Source organism: Vigna radiata, unplaced genomic scaffold (assembly GCF_000741045.1).
Source record: "Vigna radiata var. radiata cultivar VC1973A unplaced genomic scaffold, Vradiata_ver6 scaffold_230, whole genome shotgun sequence".
In the NCBI taxonomy this organism is placed as follows: Eukaryota; Viridiplantae; Streptophyta; class Magnoliopsida; order Fabales; family Fabaceae; genus Vigna; species Vigna radiata.
Window position 1 is genome coordinate 337,250 of NW_014543120.1, and position 10,105 is coordinate 347,354.

Sequence of the window (10,105 nt, forward strand, 5' to 3'; positions counted from 1 at the left end):
TCCATGACAATAACTTATTTTAATTGTTTTTACTTTTAATTAGTTACATTTTATATATTTTAAAAAATGGTAAATACTTATCCAACAATTGAAAGTATTATTTCTAAATATGCCAGGTTGCAAAAATTATACCTAAATTTTATTTTGCTGAAATGTAACTAGTTAATTGTAGTGTGTCCGAACTCTGAAGTAATTTCTTAACAACTTAGTACATGAATTACTGTAAAATATAATGTGGCTTCAGAGTTGACATGATATTCCGACGAACTTTAAGTATTTATTAAAATCAACAAACTAAATAAATATAATAAATAAATGTCTTTTTAATTTTTAAATTTAAATATAAAATTAAAATTTATCTTTATTTTATGTTTTAATAAAATTTAAGTTTTAAATTTTAAAATGAATAAATATAAGCTTTTTGAATTAATTACTTATTTTTTTATATATTAATATTTAAACTGTTTATATTATTTAACATAATTTATGACAATAAAAAATACAATTTAATATAAAATTAAATTTTTTAAATTAAAAAACTATATCTATTATTAAATTTGAAAAAAAAATATATTAAAATTTAAAATAAAAAATTAATTATAATTTTATATCTAAATTTAAAAAATTAAAAACATATTTAATTCATAAATATAAAATAATAATTTCTTGACAAAATAGTTAACAATTCTTTTAGAATGAATAAGAAAAGTTTTTCTTACAATTATTTATAATTTTAATTTTATTTATTTTTGTAAGAGCTTAAAGTTGATGAGTTCACATAGAAAAGTAGTATAAAAACAGGAGAGTGGCGTGTCTTAGGTGGTAAGACTTGAAGTCACGCACACAAAACACAAAATTTGTTTGTTTATTTATTTATTTGTTTTCAATTTTTACTGGGTCTTCCTTTCTTGGTTTCCTTTTATCTGACTCAGAGTCGCAGGGAGAAAGATAGAGTGTTGGCAATGTCGAAGTCTCAGGCGGGCAGTGGCGGGGGCGCACCGAAGACTGCGTGGGTGCTACCGTACCGAACAGAGAACCTGAGGGAGGTGTACACGCTGGGTCGGAAGCTGGGCCAGGGGCAATTCGGCACGACCTTCCTCTGCACGCACAACGCCACAGGTCGCACCTTCGCCTGCAAGTCAATCCCCAAGCGCAAGCTTCTGTGCAAGGAAGACTACGATGACGTTTGGAGAGAGATTCAGATAATGCACCATCTCTCGGAACACCCTAACGTGGTGAGGATCCACGGCACCTACGAGGACACCTCCTCCGTCCACCTCGTCATGGAGCTCTGCGAAGGAGGCGAGCTCTTCGACAGGATCGTTCAGAAGGGCCACTACAGTGAGCGCCAGGCCGCCAACCTCATCAAGACCATTCTTGAGGTTGTCGAGGCTTGTCACTCCCTTGGAGTCATGCACAGGGACCTCAAGCCCGAGAACTTTCTCTTCGACACTGTTGAGGAAGATGCCAAGCTCAAAACCACCGATTTTGGTCTCTCTGTCTTTTATAAGCCAGGTTTGCTTCCGATCTATTTCATTCATCATTCTCTTTTCGTGCTCACTGCGATCTGACGTTAGTTCTGAATGCGATCGATTCGAGGTTAGTTATTGCTGGTGGGGTCCTGTTTAAGGATGAATGTGAATGCGTTCATTTCGATCAGGTAGTGAAATCGTTTTGCGCGTTAACAGTAGCTCCGCTTCTAACCTCAATCATCACTTTAACAAAAATTGTTGCTTCTGGTTTTCATTATTTTGTCTTATCTTTCCCTTGATTGATGCTGAGTCATTGTTTAATTTGGATCGATCGATCAATTTCCGCCTGCTTGTTGCTGGTTTGAAGCAGAAATACAGAATCATATTTTAGAATGCTTCATAGTAGTTGATTCTGGCTTGGTGTTTTCTTAGTGCTTTTATATGAAAAATATGCTATGAAGTCGAGCCTCTTGGCCTAGTGGTTGCTGAGATTTTCATTAAATGGTGATATAAGCCTATTTATTTATTACTCTTTTTCTGTAAAAGCGGCAATTGTTGGTTTGAGCAGCAATTAATGAATTTTCACTAATTTTACAAATCTGATTCCAAGTGGATGACAAATCCATGTCATCTTAGATACAGATATAGTTTAATACCAAAATACAAAATGTGATGAATTCTATTTTTGTCTCGTAGATTGAATTGAAATCACGATCTTTATGTTTCGGGGGATATATGAAAAGGTGGATTTTATTTTTATGGTTTTTATTGGGTTCAACGGAGATGAAGCTAGAAAGGCAATATGGTGTATATAACGAACCAGCAATCCATAAATGGTTTAGTTATTAGTTGATACATATGACTGATGTATGATTTAATATGGTATCTATAACACAATCATTTGCAGATAATCTGGAATCCCTTCCATATTGTTCTTGGTTAACAAAATGATGTACTTTTCAGGTGAGACCTTCTGTGACGTTGTTGGAAGCCCGTACTATGTTGCCCCAGAGGTGTTGCGTAAGCATTATGGACCTGAATCAGATGTTTGGAGTGCTGGTGTTATTTTGTACATCTTATTAAGTGGGGTGCCACCATTTTGGGCTGGTAGTTACATGTCAACTTCACCTTAAATTATCAATTGTTTTCTTCGTGTGTATCCTTCATCGTTACTGATACTTCTCTGCCATTTTTGTCATCTCCAGAAACTGAGCAGGGGATTTTCCGACAGATTTTACTAGGAAGACTTGATTTCCAGTCCGAGCCATGGCCCAGCATTTCAGACAGTGCCAAGGATCTTATTCGAAAAATGCTTGATCGGAATCCAAAAACAAGGCTTACAGCTCACAAAGTACTCTGTGAGTCTATTCAACATATTTTATATTATGCAAGCAACCAGCATGATTTTTGTGAATATTTGCACAATTTTGGGAAAGGAGTTCAAACTTGTAGCACTTGTTGTGTGGTTTCTGTGTCAGGTCACCCATGGATTGTTGATGACAACCTTGCACCAGATAAACCTCTTGATTCTGCTGTTTTATCACGCCTGAAGCAGTTCTCTGCAATGAACAAACTTAAAAAGATGGCTTTACGTGTAAGACTGTAAACCTTTTTAGTTGGGCGTAATGATTTCTATGTGCTGAGTGCTGACCATTTAAAAACAATTTAATCTCTTATAAATACCTTGTTTTGTCTTCTTTTAGAATGGATTGTTAGTTATATCCATCTTTGGTAGAAATTCGGTTAATTATAATTTCTCTTAACTTTTAATTTCAAAAAATCACTCGTTTTAAATTTTTAATTTACTACTTAAAATTCATAATATCATGACTCCTTGATCGTGGGAATGGATATTTTCATTTGCAATGTGACGTATAGTTAGATCTTGGCAGTGGACCATTTTATCATGCTTATGATTGAAGATGAATTTTACTAACGTAAATTTCTAAATTGATTATATCAATACTATGAGATTATAATATGATGAATGGTTAAAGATGATGTAATACTTTTGTAGTTACTATAGTGTAATTTGATCATTTTCTACACGTGTAGATATATTTAGTAAGAGTGGTATTTTAATAAGAGTGAAAGAAATAAGTAAAGAGAAAAATACAATTTATTGTTGTGATTACTTAGAAAAATGCTATGATTATTTTTATAGTAAATAATTGTCATGTGTTTTAATTTTGATAGTTTATTATATAACAATCAATAGCTATTTTTCGTTGTGTAATATGAACTTCATTTTTCTATTCTTTTTGGTTCTGGGCTTTTGCACTTTATGTTGTATGAGTTATCATTATTTTATTTTTCAGTACAACACGGTATAATAAATCTCTTTAATTTATACTTTTTTTTTTATTTAGTCGGCTTTTTACCGAATGGAAAGAAGAATTCGATAGAAAAACATTTATAAACATTGGTATATGAGTGTGTTTTTGCCTCCAGGAATGCAACCAGTTTCGATAGGCATTAGATTCTCTCAAAGAATCACCGGACATCTGTTTGGACCAAAAGTTTTTGAATCTTTATCCCATAGGGGAACATTACAAATTTTGAATTTGAAGAATTTTATATAGTGAATATGATCAATGGCTTTTTATATGTCCACGTTGTACTGTTGTTAAAAACACATTAAATATAGATTAACTCTTGCTCAGGCTCTTAACTACCCTTATCACCAAAGCAAGAGCAAGGGCATATTATACATACATTAGAACTAGGAACCGATATACTGGGTGGAGGCTAATGTCTTTTATCAGCAGCTGTCATCAGTTAGATGAATTTCATTTATATGAAGTCTGATTTTTTCTTTTATTTTCTGTTAGTTTGGTTCTCTGTTATGAATATGAACTCCATTATCCTATGCGTGTGTTCGATATGGACCAAAGACATCCTCAACCTGACACAGTTGTATTGTTTTTCAAGGATTAACCTTAAAATTGGAAGATGTGGCTTGCAGGGTTTCTGAAGGAACGTGACCTTGTTTTACATTTGGCATGATTATTATGTAAAACTGTTTCTTTAAGTCCGTTTTTTTTTTCTGATTTTCTTTTTTATCAATGCCAATTTTTTATGTTGTGCTTCAGTTGTATTGTCATAAATAAAAACAAATGAATTGCTGTCACTTTCTTCCCAATTATGGGCCATAGTTGTGTTTGCTTAGTTTGAGTATTAAATCTTTTTCAAGTGTTTCAGCTTTGACTTAATGGCTTGATTTTCTAATTCTATCATAAACTCGTCTTGAATGGGGAGTTGAAATCCATTTCCTAGTATTCCATGTCAAATCCTAATACCGTGATATTTACAATTTTGTATGCTTTAAAGGTTATTGCGGAGAGGCTCTCTGAGGAAGAAATTGGTGGTCTGAAGGAGTTATTTAAGATGATCGATGCAGATAATAGTGGAACTATAACATTTGATGAGCTAAAAGAAGGGTTAAAGCGGGTGGGATCTGATCTAATGGAGTCTGAAATCAAGGATCTCATGGATGCAGTAAGACCATTTGCTTTTGTTATCTGTGATGTTTTGCTATTTAACTGTTGAACGAGATGTATGATCTTGCACGTTACAGGCAGATATTGATAACAGTGGGACACTTGACTATGGTGAATTCATTGCTGCTACGGTTCACTTGAATAAGTTGGAGAGGGAGGAAAATCTGGTGTCAGCTTTCTCCTATTTTGACAAAGATGGAAGTGGTTACATAACCATTGATGAGATACAACAGGCTTGTAAGGATTTCGGTTTGGAGGATGTCCATATTGATGAAATTGTCAAAGAAATTGATCAAGACAACGTAAGCATTCGTTTTTATTTTCCTGTTATCTAGCGCTTGTTTGTAGTTGTCATAAGTTTCTTCAACACTTGATTATAAAGTTGGAAACCTGTTCTTTGGGTTAATGGAAGATTTGTTGTGCAGGATGGACAGATAGATTATGGGGAATTTGCTGCCATGATGAGAAAGGGCAATGGAGGAATCGGCAGGCGAACCATGAGGAGCACCCTCAACTTCAGAGATGCTCTGGGAATTATAGGACATGGGTCTGATGATTAAATAATTGTACCTTAAAATAACTATTTGTTGATGAAATTTTGAACAAGAAAAACTTTGGTGAGTATGGACAACTTGAGTAGCCTGACCAAAACTTGCATTTATGAATAGACCCATGGTTAAAAAATGACCTTCGGTACCTGTATAGTTTTAGAAAAGGAAAAGAATTGGACTGCGTTATATTTTCCCTTTAACTTTTTACACAAGCAGCATGATGAGATTTTCACTTTAACTTTTTACAGACGCAGTGTGGTTAAATGAGAATCAATTAAGAATTTATGCTTTAGAACCTTAAAACAAGAGAGAGAACAATGACAAGGAAATGTCTATTTAGCTGATCTGTTACTCCACTGACAAGTAAATCTCGCAAGATTTACTCCTTCATTGAGCTAATTTGTATAAAATGAAACGGGACAAATAAATTATACGATTGCCATAATGAAGTGCGAGTGTCATTAAGGAACGGAATTGGAATAGACCAGCTCAGAAGGCCAATAAAGAGCAAGAATCGCTCCACATGACTTTATATCCATCCATCATTAAATGAAGATTTAAGTAAAAATAATTATCAAGATTCAAATATATGCATACATTATAAGATTCAAATAAAAAAGGTCGAGAACAACTTCGAGCATAAATGCCCCTATGTAACAACAAGAACTGATACAGAAAATTCAAAGTGTTGAAGTAATTGCATGAGATGGAGGAAACTTAATCAGAAGGACGAGAAAACATATAACTTGAACCGTTTATTTGGGTGCAATTTGGTCCATCACATTTTACTGGAAGCAGGAAGAAATTTGGTATGTCGTCCCTGGGCAAAAATTTTACCAGTTTTTTTCTTCTTGAACTCTACGCTTATAACAGCAACAACCTTCCCAACACGCAGTGCTCTGGCCTCGATCTCAATCTCCTCCTTACACAACAATGTAAAAGTATTATTACTGCAGTAATATTCTTGCATTAAATCCATTATCAGAAACCACAATAACAACTCCTTAAATTCCACTCCTCCAAATACATGTTTGAAACAATCAGAGTGGTATTGCAATAATTCAAAGAATACTTCATGCAACCAATCAAGTTCTCCAACACACAACACCCTCACCTACCTAACATAGAAAAGGCAGAAATAAAGATTTTTACTTTTCAGCTGATCATTTGCAAAATAGTTCCCAAACATTCAGGAAGTTAAGGTGGCCAAGTCTAGAACTTGAGCAACATGTTTGGTCAAAACTACACATTTCAGCAACCAAGTCTCGGAAATTCAAAACCCACATCCCGTTTACCCCCTTCACCCCGAATACACACTAAACTAATGTTCTTCTAACGGCACTGTTACTCAATTCAACACAACGTGAGAGAAAGTCCAAGGAAGAAACACCAAAGATGACCCCTTGCATTTTGAAGAGCAATTAAAGGAACAAAAATCAGTCACTCAAACCAATAAATGTTACTATGATTCATTTATCAAGTAAATGGATCATTATAACAAATATCAAATCAATAATCAAAGGAGATAGATAGTTTGGTGAGATACATCGACATAGGCAGCATCCAAGTAGGAAACATTAATCTCAACGGAAACCCCCGTATTGGGACCTGAATACCCAACGGTGGGAATCACGGCGGAACCCACCACATCCACCAGCGCAGCGGCGGCACCACCGTGCAACGTATTGCCGGCGTTCTCCACAAACAAAATCCAAAAAGAGAATTAAAACGAGAAAATAAAAATACAAAAATAAAAACAAAGAAGAAAAAGGCGTGAGCGAGTACACGTACGAGTAAACGTTGAGGTATCTTCATGGAACAGAGAATGCGACCAGGTTCGATGAGATCAACCTTAAGCGAATTCATTATTAGGGGTTCCAGAAACCTTGGTGGCAACCCATCAACCTCCGATGATGATCCCACTCCTTTCTCCAAGTACCTCTTCACTGCTTCCAACTCCATTTTCACTCTCTCCCCATCCAATTCCAAACTTCTCCTTAATTTATTTTCTTTATTTTATATCTTCCCAAAATTTCACTTTTTTCTTCCTTGCCCAAAGTTGACTTTCAATCCTTCGTTTTTAATTATCATAATATATTGGAAATCATACTTATGCACATTTTACAGTCTATTTAATAACATATATTATCTTCAAATTAATAGCCGTATAAATAAGAATAATCTCATAATTTTCCTACCCAGTATAAATAATCAACACACTCAAATAAATTAGCTTATCTAGAATAACATTATGAAAATAATCATTACTCAATAAAATAAAATAAAATAAGGATAATGTTTCTTTAACAACACTAATTTGACAACAAATTGACAACGACACGTGTCGTTCTGTCATTTGTTGTTTTAAATAATTTTTTCAAAACGATAAAATGAGTTTTTGAGGGCACTTTTAGAAAGCAAAAAGTTGAAAAATCTATTGGCGTCTTCACCATTTTTTTCATTTGAAACTCTCTCTAATCAGTTTCGTCATTTTCAACTCTCGTTCCACCATTCGAAACTCTCGTTCCACTATTCTCAACTCTCGCTCCACCATTCGAAACTTTCCTTCCACCATTCGAAACTCTCGCTCTATTCGAAACTCTCGCTCCACCATTCAAAACTCTCGCTCTATTCGAACCTCTCGCTCCACCATTCGAAGCTCTCGCTCCGCCACCGAGGTCGTCTTTCTTCATCGTTGTTCGTTGGTGCTTGGGTCCACCTATTCTCTGGAGGAAGTCGTTTGACTTTGTCCACCATTGAAATGCTAAGAGGAAGTCTCGCTTGGGGCCACCAATGACGTCTTTTGGATTAATATAGCATTAGAAATGTTTTGTTTGTTTTGATTCTGATTTTATACCAAGTGAATAGACATTGTATACAAGTATAATGTTGAAAAATTTTACACATTTTTACATAATTATAGCAAATCAATATACCTAAACTATTTTTGATTAATTCTTCTTGAAATTCGTTTTCTTTCTTTGTGTTTTGGTTGAGTGAGTTCATTCATTATGGGTCAAATTTGATGTGCCCCTATATTAAGGAGGAGTTGGACTGGTAATCGCTTACCTCCCTTTCCAGAAAAAAATTGGCCTTTTGTACCAAAACTTGAGGGTTGCTACCCAGTCCTGGCTGAAGAGCTCCCAATGAGACCTTCGGCGTGTTATTTGATATAAGTGTTGTTGTGAGGAAGAGTCAGATTGACACTTATGTGCCCGTGTAATCGATTACAGAATGGTTGTAATCGCTTACCAATGGAAAAACAGAAATCTGTACTAAAACTTCAATGCTACTCCCATGCTTTGGTAGAGGCGCTCCCAAGTGCGTGCTTGGTCCTAAGTTGGTGAGATTTTTTGAAGGATGTTGAGTTAAAAGGTTGATTTTCATNCTCCCATGCTTTGGTAGAGGCGCTCCCAAGTGCGTGCTTGGTCCTAAGTTGGTGAGATTTTTTGAAGGATGTTGAGTTAAAAGGTTGATTTTCATGACCAATGACCTGTTGCTTTAGTATAGACATGGTTGGTTATTATTTGATACAAGTGTTGCTGTTAGGAAAAGTCAGAATGACACTTATGTGCCTGTGTAATCGATTACAGAGTGGTTGTAATCGCTTACCAGTGGAAAAACAGAAATTTGTACCAAAAGTTCAACGCTGCTCCCATGCTTTGGTAGAGGCGTTCCCAAGTGCGTGTTTGGTCCTAAGTTGGTGAGATTTTTTGAAGGATGTTGAGTTAAAAGGTTGATTTTCATGACCAACGACCTATTGCTTTAGTATAGACATTGGTGGTTAGTATTTCATACAAGTGTTGTTGTGATGAAGAGTCAGATTGACACTTTTGTGCCTCTGCAATCGATTATAGAGTGGTTGTAATCGCTTACCAGTGGAAAAACAAAAATTTCTACTAAAAGTTCAACGTTGCTCCCATTCTTTGGTAGAGGCTCTCCCAAGTGCGTGCTTGGTCCTAAGTTGGTAAGATTTTTTGAAGGATGTTGAGTTAAAAGGTTGAGCTTCATGACCAACGACCTATTGCTTTAGTATAGACATTGTTGGTTAGTATTTCAGACAAGTGTTGCTATGATGAAGAGTCAGATTGACACTTTTGTGCCTGTGCAATCGATTATAGAGTGGTTGTAATCGCTTACCAGTGGAAAAACAAAAATTTCTACTAAAAGTTCAACGTTGCTCCCATTCTTTGGTAGAGGCGCTCCCAAGTGCGTGCTTGGTCCTAAGTTGGTGAGATTTTTTGAAGGATGTTGAGTTAAAATGTTGATTTTCATGACCAATGACATGTTACTTTAGTATAAACATGGTTGGTTATTATTTGATACAAGTGTTGCTGTGAGGAAGAGTCAGATTGACACTTATGTGCCACTATAATCGATTACAGAGTGGTTGTAATTGCTTACCAGTGGAAAAAAAGAAATCTATACTAAAAGTTCAACGCTGCTCCCATGCTTTGGTAGAGGCGCTTCCTAGTTTGTGCTTGGTCCTAAGTTGGTGAGATTTTTTTGAAGGATGTTGAGTTAAAATGTTGATTTTCACGACCAAGGACCTGTTGCTTTAGTATAGACATGGTTGGTTAGT

The 10,105-nt window shown here is 35.4% G+C and overlaps 2 protein-coding genes across 2 annotated transcripts; one reads left to right on the forward strand and one right to left on the reverse strand.

Moving 5' to 3' along the window:
• Positions 1-821: 821 nt before the first annotated feature.
• On the forward strand, positions 822-5,709 carry LOC106753197 (calcium-dependent protein kinase SK5). Its single transcript, XM_014634988.2, has 7 exons — positions 822-1,515; positions 2,436-2,579; positions 2,678-2,830; positions 2,951-3,066; positions 4,803-4,970; positions 5,050-5,274; positions 5,398-5,709. The coding sequence occupies exons 1-7, from the start codon at positions 963-965 to the stop codon at positions 5,530-5,532; spliced, it is 1,494 nt and encodes a 497-aa protein (XP_014490474.1). The 5' UTR covers positions 822-962; the 3' UTR covers positions 5,533-5,709.
• Positions 5,710-6,028: 319 nt separating this feature from the next.
• Positions 6,029-7,562, reverse strand: LOC106753198 (acyl-coenzyme A thioesterase 13). The gene is made up of 3 exons (XM_014634989.2): positions 7,315-7,562; positions 7,070-7,219; positions 6,029-6,445 (listed from the first exon to the last, which is right to left on the reverse strand). The coding sequence occupies exons 1-3, from the start codon at positions 7,483-7,485 to the stop codon at positions 6,302-6,304; spliced, it is 465 nt and encodes a 154-aa protein (XP_014490475.1). The 5' UTR covers positions 7,486-7,562; the 3' UTR covers positions 6,029-6,301.
• Positions 7,563-10,105: the final 2,543 nt, after the last annotated feature.

Excerpts from the sequence above, each read along its gene's own strand:
- LOC106753197 (XM_014634988.2), top strand. The coding sequence starts at position 963 with ATGTCGAAGTCTCAGGCGGGCAGTGGCGGGGGCGCACCGAAGACTGCG. Across the intron at positions 2,580-2,677 it reads GGTGCCACCATTTTGGGCTG|AAACTGAGCAGGGGATTTTC; the intron begins GTAGTTACATGT and ends TGTCATCTCCAG. Across the intron at positions 3,067-4,802 it reads TTAAAAAGATGGCTTTACGT|GTTATTGCGGAGAGGCTCTC; the intron begins GTAAGACTGTAA and ends TATGCTTTAAAG.
- LOC106753198 (XM_014634989.2), bottom strand. The coding sequence starts at position 7,485 with ATGGAGTTGGAAGCAGTGAAGAGGTACTTGGAGAAAGGAGTGGGATCA. Across the intron at positions 7,220-7,314 it reads AGATACCTCAACGTTTACTC|AACGCCGGCAATACGTTGCA; the intron begins GTACGTGTACTC and ends TTGTTTGTGGAG. Across the intron at positions 6,446-7,069 it reads TGGATGCTGCCTATGTCGAT|GAGGAGATTGAGATCGAGGC; the intron begins GTATCTCACCAA and ends TTGTTGTGTAAG.